At 38.7% G+C, this 21037-nt stretch overlaps 1 protein-coding gene across 1 annotated transcript in view; it reads right to left on the bottom strand.

Annotated features, from left to right (window-relative positions):
- Window positions 1-1669: 1669 nt before the first annotated feature.
- The window catches only part of VPS4B (vacuolar protein sorting 4 homolog B (S. cerevisiae)), a 19588-nt gene continuing 220 nt past the window's right edge, over window positions 1670-21037 (bottom strand). The window contains exons 2-11 of the mRNA XM_010190934.1: window positions 18523-18634; window positions 16967-17117; window positions 15700-15767; window positions 12712-12831; window positions 12386-12542; window positions 9623-9771; window positions 9367-9448; window positions 7130-7349; window positions 3989-4126; window positions 1670-2152 (exon numbers count right to left, since the gene is read on the bottom strand). Of these exons, the coding sequence (XP_010189236.1) occupies window positions 2051-2152; window positions 3989-4126; window positions 7130-7349; window positions 9367-9448; window positions 9623-9771; window positions 12386-12542; window positions 12712-12831; window positions 15700-15767; window positions 16967-17117; window positions 18523-18634 (1299 nt within the window). The 3' untranslated portion in view covers window positions 1670-2050. The remainder of the gene's footprint in view (window positions 2153-3988; window positions 4127-7129; window positions 7350-9366; window positions 9449-9622; window positions 9772-12385; window positions 12543-12711; window positions 12832-15699; window positions 15768-16966; window positions 17118-18522; window positions 18635-21037) is intronic.

The raw sequence follows: 21037 nt of genomic DNA, 5'->3' as shown, positions 1-21037 counted from the left end.
CTGTTACAGATGTCATCGCACAACTGAGCAAGCAGCAAGATGTAACTTTAAAACATACAGTATACTTGTATTTTACGGTAAGGGATTACAATTAAGTTTATGGAGACCCATAGGACAGATCAGCCTACTACAAAAAAAAAAAGTTCCTGAGAATTTTAAGATTGCAGTAAGGACTCTCGTTTTAAAAAGGTCAAGAGACAACTACTTTTGATAGTAGCTTCAGACCTCCGAGTGAGAGCCCTGCCAGTATGTGGCTCACTTCTAAAGCGTTCACAAGAGGCGACTAAGAAAAAGCAATCCTGCTGCAATGAGGATTAAGTTAACTAACCATGGTTGCTGGCATCTACACTGGAATTTCTACACCCTTGTCCCCCAAAGGTCCACAAGAAGATTTGCAGTTACGTTCCAACGTAAGACAAAGGTAAATTTGTGTGTAACTGAATGATTTTGGAAATAATGTTTCATCATGTTAGCAAACAAAAGCTCAGCACCTTGCAGATCAAAGAATTTTTAAGTAAATAGTTTAACTGTTAAACGTAGAAACCAAAATCTAAAAAAAAATTTAAAAAACCCTAGTAAGTTCTTGAACATAACATTGAAGAAATACTCAAAGAACATAGCTGATGTTGTACTATAACATTTTACTTCATTTAAGAACAGCAAATTTCACCCATCCTATGATTTATAAAGTACAGAAAATATGTACATGAAGAAAACCAAACCCCATCAAAAGATGATCATGTAAGTGTATATGTACATGTAACATACACACACGCAAAATGTGCAAATTTCTTCTAATGCAAGTTAAACAAAGCCTATGCGAGACAGAGTTGTACAGTGATAATGGAACATGAGAGTATTCTAGGGATCCTAATGACATTTCCTATCTACAGCCAGTGCAAACTTACAAGGCACAAACTCAATGCTGACACTGTAGTGTTGTAAGTTACATTCAGGCACATCTCAACTTGTAGTTCTTCAGAAAAAGATCAATGGAAGTGCTACTTCTGTACTAAAGTGCCAGCCTTCTCTCAAAGTTGAAGCACTAAATTGATGTAACCTATATGCAATGGTTATCAGTAGGGTTCTGAGTTAATTTATCACTGGAAAGTCTGTGGCTAAAACATCTGTTACACTCTCCTTGCATGTGAAAGCATGCTACTTCTCAAAATACCTCCCATACTCCACATTCTCCAAATACTAACCTATACCTTGCCAGCCTTGACACATGGAATCTTCCAGGATATTACTAATGCTCTTTTCTAACTTTAGTCAAATTCCTGCAGAAATTACATCCAGATTTAAAACCAACACCAACCAAGAACAGCCAGCAAAACAGCTTCCAAGATACTTGCATTTAACAAACTTTGCTAAATTGCATAGTGACAGTGTGTATCAGCTAGTAAAGAGTTAAAAACAAAAGCTTGCTGTTTAAGGCAAAATTTTAACACAGCAGAACAGAAAAAGCCAAATACCAGTTCCATCAGTATTTAAACAAAGTACTGGCCCACGTAGTCTTATCCTCACAGTGTTTTCTTTCTTACTTTAATAGCGAACCCACACTTGCAGTATGCTTGATTAGCAAATTCTGTTGCATTTTTCTAAATGAAACAAGAGTAATTAATATGTATGCTGATTGACTCACACTGAAAACACCTGACACAAATGTTCTCATTCACCCCTCAAAAGAGGGGTTTTTTCAGCCTACCAGGAGTTAAAACTCACTTGTACCCAGGTCTAATATTATACCTAAACCCAATCTAATCTTTTAAAAGTTTTTCTAATATTTAATAGACGTTACTACATCACTTTGCTGTCTCACCTTAAAATTGTATTTTCATATTATTTTTCAATAGAAGACATTTAATAGACATCTGAGGAAAACAATACCATACAAAAGCTTAAAAGTCTTTGCAAAGGTATCTTCTATTCCTTCTGCAAAGTAAGAAAGGAGTGATTTTATTGGCATTTATTTGAAGTGCCATCAATAAAGACACAAGAATACTTAAGAAAGCAATAAAAGTTCTAATGCTCCACATATATCTTTGGTTTAGCCTTCCTGACCAAAGTCTTCTGTAAACTTCTTTAACTTCTCCAGGTCCTGTTCGTTAACTGTTGGTTTTGTGCTCGATAGCGACCTGAGCATATCCGTCTGTCAGGAAAAAAGAAGAAAACAAGTGTTTTCAGAAACAAGTGTATAACTGCTTGTTGCCAAGACAAATATGCATTAAAAAGCCCATTAAAACAAGATGACCAGAGAGGCTCCCATTTACAGAAAACTTTAAGCCTAAACATTTCTGCACAGAGGCAGCACTTTAACGCTATAAGGACAGACAACTGTCACTGAGTTTTGTAATAACGAAACCTCAACCTGAGGTTTAGGTTTAAGCCACTCATCCATTCAAGTTTTATTCATCTCTTTACTGAAGAGAACTGAACTTCCTTTTTTGTGTGTGTCAGTTACTATTTTCATAACTACAGCACTTTAAATGGAAAATAATCAGATGTTCCCATTAATCTTCATAGTCCAACCACAGGGAATGGGAGTTTGTGATTCATCTCTAGAAAAGTTTTACTGTTCACGACCAGTAATTTCTATCTCTTCAATTCAGTCAATTTCCTAGATAAATATTTAGATACTAAAAAATGGAGTTCAGAAAAATCACAAGCCTATGAAGTTAAAGCAGCAGTTAAAACACCCTATGAATAAAAAGGGGCAAGAAAACTATTCAAGTCCTAGCCAAAGGAAACTGAAAAAGTAGATGCCTAGTAACTCCTAATATAAAATTATGGGTAAAACCAAAAGTTAGCATCAGTATTTTCTAGACCTAACATTTGTCTAATCAGATTAGAGACACTGTGCTTAGAAAGAATTAAAGCTTGATTTTTATTTTTTTTTTAAGGACAAGAATTGATTTTGGACACTGAAAGAACCAACTGTAGTACATCAGAGCCCAGGTACCATTAGGAGCACACCAGAAACTGTTATGCTTAATTCCAGGAAAGACTGATTAAAAATCTGCTTAGACTATGTAGGCACAAGTTTTAGGGCAGGCCTGCACCTGCATACATCCTTTTGTGCTTTCTCAGTATGCAAATATACACAGAAAGTTATTTTCTGAAATACAGTGACAGTTATATTTACAAAGCAGTGCCTACAGTTTTAGAGGTTTGTGATCCCTATGAAATACACTGATTTCTTTCATTCATTACAGGGCTGTCTGCACACAACAAATGAGAGCAGCACAGATTTGTTATCAAGTCCTTCCCTCAAAACACTACTTAAATTCAGAACCTTATTTTGTTGCTCTTGGGAAAAAATACAGAATGAGTGTCCAGCAATTATTTTTTTTAAGCAGTGAATTAAAACTTTGGTCTTAAAATGACATTTTATTCCCTAGAACAAAGCAAGTATTTTAACACGCCCAAAGACAGCAGCTGAAAGAGCAGTATCACCTGTCATGAAATTTAACAAAAACTACCATTACATCCGCAGTCATTTTACATTTTATTGTTTATGCTTGTATTTATTTCATGGGCAATATTTAACTACTGTACATCACTTCCTAATTTACACTGAATATAATTTTCCATTTCCCAGTATCAATACTAATGCTACAGAGTGATGGGAAAGCAGCACATCATGGAGGCAGGGATCCCAAAGGTTTCAAATGAATAAAAGACAAGTGAAAGAACAGCAGAAGAGCCAGATGCTGTCTATGGCTGAAAGCACAGCAGCTGCGCATCAGCAGACAAGAAGAGTAAGAAAGAAATGCTTATCAGGGATAGAGAGCTGGCTTTTTCATAAGCATGCCATACTGTAGCGCTGTATGTTGGGCATTCAAATATTATCTGGTATGTCCTGCATTTCTGAAAACAAACAGCTTATCCTGTTGCCTTGCACAACCATTTGGAAAAAAAATCTTCACCTTAAAGTCCTTTCAGATTTCTGCAAAGCAGAAGAGCAATGCTACAAAAGAATACCTACCATGGAAACCTTAGGCTCCAGTAATTTATCACCTGGAACCTCCATCCATGTCATTTCTATGGCTTCAGGATCACCTGGAGAGCAAGGGGTGAACAAATCTACCATTGTATTTGGATTAGACACTGATGGTCCCTTTACCTAAAAAAGGAAAAAAAAAAAAGAAAATACCTCAGTTTATAGGAATTATAATTTTAAAGCAAGAAACTAGAAGCTGAACAGCATCTGTAGAGCAAAAACATCCCTTGATTTTATGTCTTTCCACCCATTGGTAAGACATGTCCTGTGAAAGAGAAATTGTATAAATGTACTGTCATTGTTCACTTCAAAAACACACAGCTGTAAGCAGATACTTAAATTCACGTCAAGTCAAATCCCAGGACCCATTTCCTTATAGGATTGAGGATTTCTGTGGAAAACTAATATGTCAGGAAATCTCGTTGGGGAAGACCACCCTTCCTAGTCCCTGGTCACTCTGGGAGTTCATTCATCATGGGTTAACAGCTTTCTGAAAACTTCTCCATAATTATCCTTGAGTGCCCCTTCAAGCAGGAAGCCAGTGATGGCTTTTCATTCTCTTGACTACTGCATGCACTGCAGAGTTCTGAGCACCTTTTCTGACACTGCCTTGGCAGCACTTGCCAGCAAACAGGGCCATCCAGTGGTAGAACAGAAACCATCCTTTTTTTTTCCAGACACATGGACAGACACAAAAAAGCTGCACCAGGTGTCTATTCCCTTTCTGCCACACGTTATCCCTGGCAGAGTTTTATTTTCCTTCATCATTACCTGAAGCATCACACATCCACAGGAACCCAAAACATGACTGAAAGACAGGACACTAACTGGCTATTTTTAACAGCTGAGAACTGGATTTGCTCTTCCAAATTGCATTTAAAGCACGATGCTGGAAAGGACAGATGGCAATATTCAAAATGCAGTCTGACAAACCTGTATTATTACATAAAGCAAGGAATGGTTTACAATGAATTAGTAATAACTGAGAAAAGCACTATAACTGGAGCAAGGTTCTCTGTTACAATCCAAATAATTAATAAAGCTAAGATTTTCTTTATAACAATAAGAAATCACATCCAATGAAAGTACTAACAGCAAAAGTAGAATCAACTTGGCTTAGGTCAGAGCCCTCAAAGTACTGCAGTTGTGGGTTTTTTCCCTTTCTGTTTTGGAGGCAAAATGAGGTAAGAGGCAAGAATCGCTTTTGGTTGCTCAACAAAATGCGACAACTGAGATTATTTCATTGCTCCATGGTAGTCTGAGACATGCCTCAGATTCTTCCAAACAAGCCTGAACAGAAGGCTAAAAGGTAACAGCCCTCTAGCCAGAGATGTCATTGTCACTTACAGTCAACAATGGATAAATACTTCAGGCACCACTGCTTAAGAGAAGGAAGCATCTAGAAAATCCCTGGTATCAAAACAGATGCTTATTATGAAACAAACAGAGTTTACATCACAGTGTAACTGCTGAGTTGCCCCAGAAGAAACTTATCAAATCAGTGTTTCAACATTTGGTTTCTAAACAAAGGAAAAGCTCCTCAAAAACCCTGTAAAATGTTGGTGGTTTGTTTTGTTGGTTTTCCTCCCCCCCCCAAAATGACAGGCTGTGGATTTATTTTAATAACTACAAAGTTGACAAAGCCTTCCTTAATACAGACTCTGGAAATTTATGTATTATATATGTATTATATGTATTATATATATTCTGGACCATATTGGATTTAATTGTTCCTTTCTCTTCAAATCTTAAGCTGAATGTGTCCCTTGGAAGAAACTGCATGAAAAAAAGAGCCTATCTTCAATTCAAAATAACTGTAACTGTTCAGTTCAAGGCCCTTAACCCTTTTATGTCTGGCTGAGTTACGGGTAAAGAAACTGTAATTGTAACCAAGATGACCAAGAACTACTGCCAACACAAGTTACAAGGCATGCATCTCTTGACAGCTTAAGATGTAAAATTTTTTCCTACCTTACCCAACCCCATAGCTACTCTTGTAAGGAGCAACAAATGAAAGCTTCCCTTTACAGCAGCATAAACCTCTGCAGAATATCTTGACCCACCTTCACCCAAGATACATGAATTTCTGTAAAATCAAAGTTCGCAATAAAAATGTAAACAAAAAAAGACTTTTAGTCTGGGTCTGCTCTAAGAAAAACACTACACAGGAAAAAATATAGTTTGATTTAACTGATACATGTGTGTATTTGGAACTCACATAAATACGTATGTATTTATAACCATTTATAACATTATGGCACCTTTTCTTTCCATTAAGAAACTTTTTATAGAGAACAATTTGATTGAACTAGACCCACATGGGCAAATTCTCTGGGGAAAAAAAAGCATTCCCAGATTTAATGGATTTAGATTGGTGCTAAAGAACTCTCATTGGTTCTTTCTTGGTCTGAGATCCAAACATTGAGAAGAAATGTTTCTTAAGTCAGTACATAGTATGTAGAGGTAACTGCAAGATGAGCCAAACAACATAGCTTCAATAGTCTCTTTAGAATGTACCCATATAAGTGTAAACTAGTTTTCACATTGCAGCAACATCCTTAGGATGCATTGCCCAAACTATGAAAAACAGATCTTGCTCGGTTGTCTTGCATCTTCACTACTGTCACATGTAACATTGATTCAATGTTTTTACTGAACTTTACAAGAACCTTAATTTTTCAGTTAAAAAATATGCCAAGTAGGCAGCGTGTGCATAATTATAATCCAGCTGTTCCTGGGTGGATGAGGGATACATTTATTTAAACATGCTAACAAACATGAACAACCATGTAGCCTGATCCAATAAAAGAACACCTCTAACATCCCCATTTAAGTCAAACTTCAAACTGAATGCTTCTCACACTACCCAGAGACATGAAGAGTCATCAGAGCTTGGATTACACTGCATGAAGAAGCAGAAACGAGCTCCACCAGACTTATGGCAGGACCTGGGGGTAGGGGGGGGCAGGGAGGGGAAGAACACCCAAGTTCTCCCCTGGTCGATAAATAGGACATTTATAAACTTGCAGTATTACCCAAAACCAAATTCAGTTTATTTGCAAGGAATTTTCAAATTAAGATAGTTCTCCGAGATGAAATAACTAGAAAAATCTGATTCCTACTTACTTTTTTAAAGTGAGTAGCTGATTGCACTTTTCTAACAGGCTGCATCAGTGCATCACGTACAATGATGCTTATATCTGCACCAGAATAGCCATCGGTTCTCTTTCCAAGCTCCCGATAATCTGATTCCGTTAGGAGATTTGGAGTTGACCCAAGGTGAAGTTTGAACATTGCAGCCCTGGCATGGTCTTCAGGTAAAGGAATATAAATACGCTTCTCAAACCTGGTTTAAAGAAGACAAGATAAAATGTTCCACAGATGTAGCATGGTGCTCATGCAGGTGCACAGCGGAAAGCAGCTTATGCAAATAAGTATACAGATCATTCCTAACAATATTAGAAAGAAGCAATTTCAGCATCTTTTTAGTGTTTATAAGGCAAATACTCATATTTATTCTCATAAATAATACTGTAGCTAGCTTAAGCTAACATTTCACACTATAACCACTACTTCTTATGACAAAGATCTTCTCTTCAGACTGAAGTTTTTCCAGATTCTCTCCAGCAGTTTGTGTTTTAAAAAAGAAAAAAAAAGAGAGAAAAAGGCTTTAAGTGCTGAAGCACATTTGAACAGTTTTCACACTCAAAGAAAGAACTGCCTGATAACAAGCTGACACAACCACTTTCTACAGTCTTCAATTAAAGAAAACTTCACAGTTGGAAACAAATTTGAACTCATACTTGCAATACAGTTGTCAGTAGAAAGCATTGATAACTGCAGTTCTTCCTGTTCTCACAGTGGGGATTACCTCCCACCAGCAAAATAAGAGTGACTCCAAATTCTGTAGCACGCACTTGACTTGATATATGTGACAAAGTGGGCCAAATCCATGAAAAATCAACTTGATTACTGCCACTGCTGTACAAGTCCCTTTAAGTCTTATGGACAAGAGTTAGAGCTCTTTCACACTGCAGGGAATCAGAGAATGGTTTGGGTTGGGAGGGGCTCTTAAAGGTCATCCAAGTCCAACCCCCCTGCCATCTTCTACCAGACCAGGTTGCTCAAAGCCCCATTCAACCTAGCATTGAACACTTCCAGGGAGGGGGCATCTACCACTTCCCTGGGCAACCTGTGCCAGTGTCTCACCATCCTCACAGTAAAGAATTTCTTCCTAATATCTAGTCTAAATCTACCCTCTTCCAGTTTAAAACTGTTGCCCCTTGTCCTGTCACTAGTGGCCTTGGTAAAAAATTAAAAAGAAAAACCCAAATCATGTCCCTGTGTTTCTTATAAGCCCCCTTATATATTGGAAGGCTGCAATAAGGTCTTCCCAGAGCCTTCTGTTCTGCAGGCTGAACAACCCCAACTCTCTCAGCCTTTCTTCACAGGAGAGGTGTTTTAGCCCTCTGATCCATTTTCCTGGCCCTCTTCTGGACCTGCTCTATCAGGTTCATGTCTGTCTTGTACCGTGGACCCCAGAACTGCAATTTCAAGAATGACTTGAAATTTTAAGCAACACGTTCACCTCTAGATCTGTCTCATGCAGAACTGTAGTCATATGTTGGAAACAACCACTGGAGATCATCTGGTCCAACCCCCAAAGTACAGCCAGCTTGAATTAAGTATATAACCAAAAATTAGTGACAGTCACAAAAAAGTAATGTTTTTTTAGCCTACAAAAATGACCAGTACCCAAGCTGTGTCCTCATCACAACATAATCATGCTTTTCACATAGCTGTATTTGTCCTCTGCTGCTCTGCAGCTTGAAGAGAAAGATCCAGGTAATCAGATACAGGTATGGAACCCTTTATCTACAAAACAGCAGTTAAAACACAGACTGAACGATCACAAATTATGCCTGACCGGTAGAAAAACATGGTGTTTCTCTGTAACATAAGGCTACATTTCCGTGAAATATCTCAAGCTATTCAACAGTTGGTTAGCAGCTGAAAAGGAAAACTTTACCTTCTCTTGCCCTTCTGAGGTGCATATTCTGTAACTTGTCTCCCAAGCCCACCAGAAAACCAACCAACGTAGAAACAGAATAGTTTCTGCTTGCTCAAGCACAATCAGTTAATGAAGGGATCAGATAAACTACAGGGCAAATATAAAAGTGAACAATCGATCTCTTTAAAGGGGCATGGGACTATTAGTTTGGCTCAGTCCACCTCATGGATTTGAGTTGCAGAACATGAGCTATGTCTGCAAACGTTAGCTGGATTACTACCTCAGATAGTCTCAGACTGAATCCTCGCAGTAGTTGCAAATTTCAAAGTAGTTTGGAAAAATGCTATCATACCTTCTCCTGATAGCAGAATCCAAAACCCAGGGTATGTTTGTTGCTCCCAGGACCAAGATTCCTTCATTGTCAACGCCAACCCCTATATCAGGACAGAAATTGTTTCACCATTTAGATGATAAACAGAGACTGTTTTAAAATGTCAGCAAAACTTAACAGCGTGGAACTGCAGATCTTTTTAGTGTTCTCATGCAAGCTACGCTTAAAATATGTATCTTAATTCCTTTAACTGATTCTGAAAACAAAGTGAACTTACCTTGCATCTGGACTAGAAATTCTGTTTTTATCCGTCTAGCAGCCTCACTTTCGTTTTCACTTCTGGACCCACAGAGGGAATCGATCTCATCAATGAAGATAATCGAAGGTTTGTTTTCTCTGGCAAGCTGGAACAAGTTTTTCACTAATCTTAAAAAAGGAAACAGCTTCAGTTATCTTATTGATTACACCAGTAAAAACATGTACTTTAAGATTATGACACAGTCATTTCCTTTAGAGAAAGCAAAAAAAGAAAAAAAAAAGAAAAAAGCATTACCATAAAGCTGTTCAAAGATACAAGAAGCTTCCAGCTCCAAGTCGCTGTAAAACACTGAGACAGACAGCCCAGCACAAAGAGAGGTGAAACATTTGAGAGTACTCCAGGTATGGTTTTGCAAGAAAAAACCCTTTTTCAGTTTCTATTTCTACAAGACAGCCTAGACTAGACAAAACCACCACTCTAGACAGATTCAGAAGAACTTGGCTTTCTTATTAACATTTGTAACCTAATCAGATTAACTAGATATTTTGCAAGACATAACATGTACCTTTACTTTATACAACTTTACTAAATGCTTTTTATATAAGATGTGATAGGTTGACCTTGGCTAGACGCCAGGTGGCAACCAAAGCCGCTTTATCACTCCCCCTCCTCAGCTGGACAGGGGAGAGAAAATACAACTAAAGGCTCATGGGTCAAGATAAGGACAGGGAGAGATCACGCAGCAACTACCGCCATGCGCAAAACAGACTTGACTTGGGGAAATTAGTTCAGTTTATTACTAATCAGAGTAGGATGAGAAAATAAAAACTAAATTCTTAAAACACCTTCACCCCACACCTCTCTTCTTTCCTGGGCTCATCTTTACTCCCAAATTCTCTACCTACTGCCTCCCAAGCAGCGCAGGGGGAACAGGGAATGGGATTGCGGTCAGTTTATCACACATTGCTTCTGTTGCTATTTCCTTCTCAGCGGGAGGACTCCTCACACTCTTCCCTATCTCCAGTGTGGTGTCCCTCCCGTGGCAGATGGTCCTCCATGAACTTCTCCAAAGTGAGTCCTTCCCATTGGCCGCAGTTCTTCACAAAGTGCTCCAGTGTGGGTCCCTTCCACAGGGTGCAGTCCTTCAGGAACAGACTACTCCAGCCTGGGTCCCCTGTGGGGTCACAAATCCTGCCAGCCAGCAAACCTGCTCCAAGCATCCTCTCTCCATGGGTCCACAGGTCCTGCCAAAAGCCTGCTCCAGTGTGGGCTTCCCATGGGGCAACAGACCCCTTCAGGCATCTACCTGCTCAGGCGTGAGGTCCTCTACAGGCTGCAGGTGGATCTCTGCTCCACCATTAACCTCCATAGGCTGCAGGAGGACAGCTTGCCTCACCAAGGACTTCACATGGGCTGCAGGGGAATCTCTGCTGTGCACCTGGGGCACCTCCTCCTCCTCCTTCTTCACTGACCTTGGTGTCTGCAGGGTTGTTCTTCTCATGTATTCTCACTCCTCTATCCGGCTGCAATTGCCGTTGTGCAGGTTTTTTTCCTCCTTTTAATATATGCTATCAGAGGCACTACCACCATCACTGATTGGCCTCAGCCAGCAGTGGGTCCATCTCGGAGCTGGCGGGCATTGGGTCTATCTGACACAAAGCTTCTGTCAGCTTCTCACAGAAGACATGCCTGTAGCCTCCCCGCTACCAAAACCTTACCACGCAAACCCAACACACAAGAAAAGTTGATTTGCCAAAAAAACCCCACAACACCCCAAAACCAAACCATCTAGCCATATCCTATTAACACATTTTACTAAGTTAAAAAGGAAAATAAATAGGAACATGGTGCGAAAATTCCTCACATTACCAGGCAACACTCTAAACGAAGTCAAACAGAAAATATGCAAAGCTGGACTCCAGTTCTGTATTCCTTTTGTAAGAGAAGAAAAGCAGCTTAAGGCTTCCATCTTTTGTGGAAAAAAAAAATCAGTTCAAACACTATCTAATGGCCTTTCTTCCTCAGCCTATCAACTTTAAATAGAGTTGCTCAGTTGTCCCACACTTCAAACTATTAAAGCATGGTTTTGACAAGTATTCTTATCATCATATGAAAGTCCGTTCTGTACAACAAACCCAGAGCTTTTTCTTAATTTAGGAAATCTTCACTGGAAGCCTAGATGAACAAATTCCTGCACTTCCAGACTGCAGTCAACATGTCACTTCAGGCTTCCTGGTCTTCTTCACATATCACATAGTAACAAACAAGTTAGCATGGGCAACCATGACATTTTCTTTCATGGCTGCTCTCCTTCAACCTATTTTTGCAAGTCTCTATTGTCTTCCAGATTTTGTTTGAAATAAGGATAAAGAAAAAACACCTCCATATAGACAAAGAAATGCAATGCGTTACAGCACAGCTGCTGGGACAAATGAGTGGAGATGCCAAGAGGGACAGCACCCCAACAACTCACTGATGTAGTACGCAATCACAGTTGAGTTCAGAAGGGGAATGAGCTCCATGGTGCTCCTGAAACTTTTTCGAGCTAGTTTTAAAAGCTATTGTGAGCACTGAAGAGATGTCCAGCTGCAGCAGCACAAAAACACAGCACATGATGGCACTTTACATGGCACTGCAGCATGAAGCACAGAAACACTTGAGGTTTGTTTTTAAAAGGTATGACGTTTCCCTCAAATTCTGTCTCTTTATAGCATCTTATCTAGCTCTGTATTAATTTCTTCTTGTCAATGCTTTTCTGAGCCTCTGGCAACTCCAACTTACTTTTCACTTTCTCCTAACCACTTTGAGACAAGGTCAGAGGAAGATACTGAGAAGAAAGTAGAGTTGTTTGCTTCTGTCGCCACAGCTTTTGCTAAATAAGACTTTCCTGTTCCTGGTGGTCCAAACAGGAGAATCCCTCTCCAGGGTGTTCTTTTTCCTGCAAGAGAGAAATCAGCAGTCTTCAAAATACTGAGGAAAGACTGGATGGATCACAATCTCTTTGCTAAGAGCTCAGCTTGAGTCTCTGATACATCAGCATAACACTCTTCTTAGACCCCAGCGTCAGTCCTGACTGGCCAATATCAAATAAATGCTGTAATTCTGACCTGTAAACAAGTGCGGAAATTTAATAGGCAAGATCACTGCTTCTTTAAGTGCTTCTTTGGCGCCTTCGAGGCCAGCAACATCACTCCATTTTACATTTGGTCGCTCCATAACAATGGCTCCTGTAAGAAAAGATTGTATAATTTAGTGATGCACATATATTTTCACAACTTCAATAACTTCCATTTTGGGGAAGGAAAAAAAAAAGTAGAAATCTACATCCATGTCCAAACTGAATAAAACCAAGGCATTTCTAAGTACTGAACATTGTTAAATGGATGTTATTTCTATAGAAATCTGTCACAGTCTTTTACCACATTAAACTACAGATAACCAGAATACTCAGGGGTTAGTAGAAGTCCTCCAATGGTCAAAGCTAGTTCATAACTGACCAGCAAATGTGCATTTAGTAGTCACAGATTATTGCCTTCTCTAATAGGTACCCAGGCACCATCTCCTCACAAAACCACCACTGCATTTCCCAAAAAATCTGAAGTTTCATTTTAAACAAGGGAAGCAATGTAGCTGCACTAGCCCAGGGTTTATAAGATTCTCCAGCAGACAAAGTAACTTTCTGGGCATCTCCAGATATGCAGCAAACAACTAGGACAAGCTAATGGTAGAGAGCTAGGGCTGAAAGCATCAGAAAGCTTATATGGAGCCTCTTTAGCTGCAAAGTATCTTCTTAGTCTAGCCACGTTCTCTTGAAGTTTATCACCAGATCTCACCTTGCTCAGTCAACAAGTTCAGCTTGATTTTAGACAATGGAGCAGTAATTTTGCCTTCTCAGACTGATTAGTCTGACATGTTAAAAATGGTTTTTTTCCTGACTACTTTTAGATGGCAAAACTTGGATCTGAACTAGTAATTGAATATTAGATCTTGTAACCCTAGTCCAAGGCAAATCCAAAGGGTAAGAGAAGTTCTCAGAGGAACAAATACCAACCCAATGCTCATCTAAGTACTCAAACACATTGAAAGTTTCAGTTGCCCAACTTCTTTACAAGGGGCTTTCTATAATTTTAGAATTGGCTTTCACCAGCTGTTTTCTCGACACTTTCACCTTATGCCTTCAAAGCTCTGTGGAGTAATTCAAGGCTTTTTTTCTTCTAAAGGGCTGAAAATTTAATATTACTCACTGGCTAATGAATAAAGCAAATAACACTTGCTTTTTAAGTATCTCCTTCGAGATTTTTTTCTTTTGTTGCATTCCTTTTCTATCAGGTTAAAATGAACAATTTCTGTAATCAAATGCAATTGTTAACAATTCAGAATTTAGAGTCCAAAAGCAACATCATATTGTTTAGGATATTAAAAATGTTATATAGAAAGCTGATGGCAGACTGTCTCAGCCTGCAATCTATACACTGACATTAATTGAACCATCCACTTCCACTGCATTAAATCCTTTAGTTAGGTTGATTACATCTCAGTTTTACTTTAAGTGAACAGAACTATGGGCTCCGTCATCAAAATAATTAGCAGAACAGGTAACAATATCAGTGTTATTTGCACCAGACACACCATGGTAACTGAAATCACTGCACATTAAGAGATTACCAAGACACAAATGGAACTGGAATCATAGGCTTCCTGATTTGTAGGGGCAAAAGGCCTTTAAAATTGTAAACAAGAGTAGATGACAATAGATCTACAAATACTATCCAGTCTGAATATTACTGATCAGTTCTGCTATAAGCCAAGTTGCTACTATAATTAAAATCTTGCTAAATATCCATAGATTTGGAAAAGTTACATAAGACACAGTCATCTAGGAGTACCAAGGCAGCAAAATTAAATACAAGAAATTTCTGTGGCTGTTGTGGGAAGCAAAAGGAAAATGAGTAATTGGAAGCCTGCCCAGAGCTTGTATTATCTGAGTTACAGACTTCTGTGTTAAGTTTAAAGATACCAAGGATCTCACACCTCAGACTTTCAAGCAATTAAATGTATAAGCAAGAACACTGTCATTTTATAGAAAGTATCAAAAGAAGTGGTGGGTGCAAGAAACTATTACTTGAAGAAAGCATTGAAGGTCAAATTCATGTGGGAAGAAACAAAGTCTTTATAGTGAGAGACAGGATAAGAGTCCAATGGTTATAATTTTTCTGTAACTTTAAAATACAGAAAACTGTCCTGTATAACTGTGCATAGGATTAAATAAATGTGCAGAGAAGTAGAAAAAGCATGGTGCAGTTTCCAAATATGATACAATAGCTCCTGAAATTACACATGCAGAGAGATCTGGTAAATGCATTTGATCTTTGTTACACTGAAAAACAGGGGGAGAACAATGAAGTTCCTTCAGATCCATAAGCACCTTCTGGCAGGGAAGCTCTGAACAGTTCTTCACCATTAAAGGGTAATAACTATCAAACAAAGCCTCTTTTCCACTCCAACCAAAACTAATGGTAGCTGCTATACATTGCATCACTGACTTTATTCAGCATTTGAGTTTAAAACCCCAAACTATTATGTTACTCAACTGGGAAGCATCATCATTGCATATGAGAAAATGCTGCCTGTTACTATAAACAAGGAAGAATCCATGGTCTCAACTCTTAAACTTGAGCACAAGCTTTTTTCTTGAAATGGTCCTGCTTATGCTAAGTGTTTGCATGATGTCTGTTACCTTAGCCTCTAGGCAATACTCTAATGCACTTAAGAGTAAAAAATACTGATTCTGTTTAGCCAATAGCTACCTGGGATCTTGCAACTTCTCCTGTTGCAAAATGCTATCGTGATAAATACTACAATTTTTACATGAGGCACTGGGTACAGAGGATAAATTTCAACATAATCACTGTATAATTTCATGGCACAGAAACCCATAATTCCATAAAGACTATATGCTTTTGTATGTGAGGAGTACATACTAGTTGAGCCACTTACAGACAGTAAGTTAATCCATAACATTTAGGTGTCAAAAATATAGGAATCTGCTTGACTGAAGTCACCCCTATTTAAATAGGGGGCTCCTTCAAAGTTACCTTGAAGTTGATTCTGTAGCTTCTTTTTTTCAGGATCCTCTGACTCCCCTTCCCCATCACTGTCATTCCTGATTTGGAAATTAAAAAAAAAAGTTTAAATACAATAAAAGAGACTGCTGTCTTAGGATAAAAATCAGAATGCAAGAAGCAGAAATACCATCAGTCTCAGGAATGAAAGAAACCTTGAGATGCGTTCAGATCTCTACCAGTTCACCTCATTGTACTCCTGCTTTTCTACACCACATTCTAATTAACGCTCCTCACTATTTCAACTTACTCTTATGGGTCTAAGTTTTCTTAACACACTTCTACATGCTTTGATTCAGCCTTTAGGAGACAAAAGCCCTTGTATCTCACAACATGGAAGTGCTGAAATGTTTTATTTGTAGATATTGGCACTTCTTTTCTATCTGGAATTAAAACAGGATTAGGTCAATTCCATCTAGCATTATGAAACTCTACACCCTCATCTTGCCAGATCAAAGGAAACCAGAAGTTAAAGGAGGGAAAAAGAGACTAGATAGAGAACAATTGGAGTGGAAGTCTTGAAAATACATGTAGCCTCTGTGATATTACCAATTCCTTCTATTATAAACCAGCAGAACACAATACAGCTCAAAAAATAAAACTGATGAGACAAGTAGACAATGAAGGAGACTGAAAATCAGGTGAAGTTTCAAGAGACAACTGAGCAACTAACTCTAGCTGTTCAGGACTGCTAAAAAGGGCAATCCCACCAGAAGGTATCATCTTGAACTCTTCCTCTATCTCCTACTATACCAGTAAAGACAAGCAAGATAAAAAAGTCGTATAAAGTAGCAAATGCAAAAGAGGCTTTGCCTCAGTCCACCGTACAGAACTTCACCCTACACAGAGCTTTGCACTTCTTGTCAAGCATGAGAGAGATCAGACTTAGGCCCCAGTAATCATCAGTCTGAATTTGTCGTCTAGTCAGTAAGTATTTAAATATAAAAAATTTAGGGGTCATCAGGCTCATTGCCATTAAATCCAATAATCTTATTATTCTGAAACAGTTTTCATTCCTCAGTGAATTTCCTATGAAAATACTTGCACATTTTGCTAAACGAGCAAAGAAATGCCTGTGATGCTAATCCATGTCATTTTTCTTTTATTAGCCCACTGCATTTCAGTGTTAGTAGTATCTGAAGCATTTCAAAAACACCAGTTAAAATTATCTTTGAGGAGTTGCATTTTAGAATAAGCTGAGTTCAGGAAGTATTTTGCTTTACCTTCTCCAAAAACATACCCTTTTCCATCAGTAGGACCAGACTCTTTAACTGGTTTTGGTGCAGTTTTTTCTCTCTTTTTCAGATATTCTTTCAGCTTTTCTGCTCTGTCCAAGTATTCTGTACATTTCATTCTAATGCTCTGTTTTGCTTTATCACCCTGTGCTTCATCTAAGAGTTTGAAGAGAAACAATGCTTTGTTAACAGCAAAACACATGTGCATCAATCAGAAAATAAGACTAAATCTCTGCCTTCTTTATATCTTATCAATATACCTCTCTCAGGGCTCACCACACAAACAAACATCTCAACTACTTATTTTTCCACTATATCATGGAGAAAAGTGACAGGAAAGGTGTCATCACCTACCAGAAATCAAATATACACCTGATCATTGCTTTGGCTTAAAATTAACTGTAAAGGATTAAGGACATTGGCACTGGAAGCTTTTCTGTCAGCCTTTCAAGCTGCGATACACTGTCTTAATAACTCCCTTTCTAAAATAGCTCAGCAAGGACCTGCTTGTGCTGAGCAACTTTTATTTGGAAGCATGTTTTAATTTTCCATAGTCTGCTAATTTTAAAAGACGTTCATATCATGAAGAAAAATAATTACACAAAGCAACTGAAAGAGTTAGCTGTGATTCAACAGCCACACTGTTCTTAGTTATTTTTACAGTATTTCATATCAGCAATCAAAACAACATGCTAAATTTATGTGTTGAGTTTCCAAAAGTACATCAGTACCGTTAAAAGTATAGAAAGTTATTTTATTTTTTTATACAGTCCATATGATATAAATTTATAGGAAGTAAAATAAACACAAATTATCCTAAGTGACTATAAAGAAAATAGTGTGTGGGGGTGTTAAATCATGGAGATCTGCAAATGTACTAATGTCAGGTGAGCAACCCTAGCCCACTTAGATTAAGGCTGTACCTATGTTAAGAAAACCTACTCCTTCCATACAAACACTGGACGTGATGCAAAAGGTACACAGAAGTGTGAAAAGGCATAAAATAATGAGAATATAGAAACTCAAGAAAAATTACAACCTACAAATCCATCTTATACATTTTTCTTGTCCAAGATTAACAGCAAGCCTATGACATTAAGGAACAAAAAATGCCACCAGAGAGGTTGTAGGAAAACAAGCAGCATGAGTTCCAGAGAAAACAAATGCTCCGTGGATACAACAAAGACTTCTTGTCTAACATGTGGTTTTCCGCACAACAGAAATACAGGGATCTCTGTACTTATTGTCACATTTCCTCATGCACAGCGGCCACCCTGAAACACTGGTACAGAGTTCCACAGGAGAGACAGCAAACCTCTGCCTCCCTGTCTTAAATAAAAAACTAAAATAAAACACATGTGAAAAAATAATCTGATTTCTTACAAGAATGGAGAAAGCACACAACACAGTAAAGCAAAAGCTGCAAAATATATGACCTCAGTCAAACTACAGTTAGCAAGAATCAACTGATGATGAAAGCAAAAATTTAAACACAACACAAGAGATTACTCTGCAATCTGACTACTAAACTCTACCGAATCATCCAATACATTACACTTACATTTAACAACGTGGAGAAAATACTGCACAGCGTGTTGGTACAAGCGGAATGCTTCCTCATAGTTTCCTGCTTTATCTTCTTGTGCTGCCTTGCTAGCAAGGTCTATTGCTTTCTGTAACACAAGCAAATAATTAAGTGCTGCGTGAGAGCATCGTGCACAATCAAAGAGACATTTTAAGCTGTTGCTCTGATTTTTTTATGGCCAGTTTTTCTGCTCTTTGACATCTACCCCAGAAAGTTGAAGGCAATTCATTGCAAATCTTAGGTAATGCTTTGTACATGACACAATGTTAATCACTGTTCATAAAAAGACAGAAATAAACTGCTCAAATTTACTAGCACACAAAAATGTGTAAGTGAGAACAAGTTTCTGTGTACTAAGTTGGAACTACTACTGGTTTGTCTATGTAGTTTTCCTTACAAATCTCTTGCACTTACTGCAGAAAGATTTGAAAATCCATTCTAAGTTTTTTTTAATCACAGACCCAGATACTTTGAACTATGACTGATGACATCAGTAAGCCCTGTCAACAGCAGAGTCAATACAGGAAGTACACAACTGCAGTGCACTGAAGCTAGCACTATCACTTCCAACTCTATGCTGGGAGACATCTTCAAAGACTGACTATTTCTTTTGGCTGCTCTAGAAGGATTCAGGTTCTTGATATCCAGCTGAGAAATCCTAATTACTACTCCAGTAGGAGGGAAGAAAAAACCCCATCAGACAGAAAACATACACGAATCACGAGCACCAAAAAACGTTATGGATGGATTTTTAATTTGTTTGCTGAGCTAGTTTCACATAACTGACTAATAATAAAACTGACTGTGATCTAACACATCATATTGCATACATTGGACTGTGGATTTGTTGGTATCACTGCTATTCCTTTGCTCTTAAGTGCTTATTACCTTTTATTACACTTTCCTCCTTGGAATGCCTATATAATTTCAGGACAACAAAAACTGTCAGTTTGAACAACCAGTTCATGTAAGTTTAAAAAAGACAGACGGTTAGCCGGAGTTAACCCACACTAACTAAATCTTCCACAGTGCCACATGTATTTTTCCATGTTCAGTTAATTTCTTTTCCCGAACACTGTTAGTATGCTCAGGATGATTATGGTGTGTCAGGGAGCAAGGTGAAAAGCTTCAACTATAGCAAGGAGTTTTCATTAAACAACAGATACTCTTGCTGCTATCTGGACACTCTTGATATGTGCCAGGCAAAACAAAGCCTGTATGCAGTAGCCATGAAAAAACAGCAAAATCTCTCATTCTGCTGTTCTGTATTGCTGTCTTAGAAGCAAAGATCATCTCACCAGATGTACTCAAAATCAAAGAGTAATTTATTTAAAAACAACGATCCAGTAAAGCAGATTCTAGAGCTCTGTTGTGGCAAGTGTTGGAACACTGTAAGCATCTGTTTCTTTGGAACAGAACTCACTCTTTCATTTTTAGAGAAGCCAGCAGCTGATAAGCAGTTTACCACATACAAATGGGCAGTCCCATCATGCTGCTCACCTTGTACTAGCTCCATTAGGCTCCTCTACGCACCATTCAAATCTAGCAAAAGAGCAAAAACTAACCCCCGAAAGATGTTACTTTTCTCTTAAAGTCCTTAAGTCCCTTAAATTCCACAGACCAGTCCAGTGGTTCCTGGATTCAGTACAAAGACAGTGACGCACATAACACTAAAAAAAATAAATGGCAAAGACCATCTGCTAAAATGGAACTGTGAGGAAACAGTGCATGTCTTGGTATACTCTGTTTTTGTAAATACCCAGAAAACTATGACTTGGGTATTTGATTCTCAGCTCCAGTACTTCATTACATCAGCAAACATCTTAGCCTGTTGCTGTGATGACGTGAACTGCTATCAAATAGGAAATAATTTATTATAAAGCTGTATGAACTAGGGCATAGATGACCAGCTCTACCTATCCATAAGGCACAAAATGCATTTATCAGGCTATAGTTTGATAAACATAACCCTTGGAAAGAGCATCGACTTAAACAGGTTTCATTCTCCTTCTGCTTATTCTAGATATCTCCCCTAGCTTTGCCAGCATAAGTGTTACCTGGCCATAATAAGCTTACAGAAATGATCATGGTTTGCAACAGCTGAAGAGAAAATGACTGTTTTTAATACAAGTAATTTCTGGACGTGTTTCACCAGTCAGTCACAGAACCGATTATACCCCCCAACTGAGGGTTAACACAAACAGAAGAACAGAGCAAGCAGACATTCTACAGTCAGCGGTCTTAGAGAAAACCTAAGCCAAACGAGATGTCCAGAAAACAGAGGCCACAGCGCTTCCCAGGGGGACACCAGGCCCCGCTGCTCCAGCGTCCCAAAGGGCCAGCGGGAGCACCTGCCCTCCAAGTACCCGTCCCCTCCTCGAGGACTCCGCGCCCACCGCCAGCAGAACCCAATGGTGGCGCGGGGATTAACCCGTGGCCTCTGCTACCCCCGAGCCGAGCCCCCCCGACGCGGGCCGGCCGCTGGCCGCCA

Source organism: Mesitornis unicolor, unplaced genomic scaffold (genome assembly GCF_000695765.1).
Source record: "Mesitornis unicolor isolate BGI_N332 unplaced genomic scaffold, ASM69576v1 scaffold26610, whole genome shotgun sequence".
Taxonomy (NCBI): domain Eukaryota; kingdom Metazoa; phylum Chordata; class Aves; order Mesitornithiformes; family Mesitornithidae; genus Mesitornis; species Mesitornis unicolor.
Note: the sequence above shows the minus strand (reverse complement) of the source record. Positions and strands in the feature narration are given on the sequence as shown.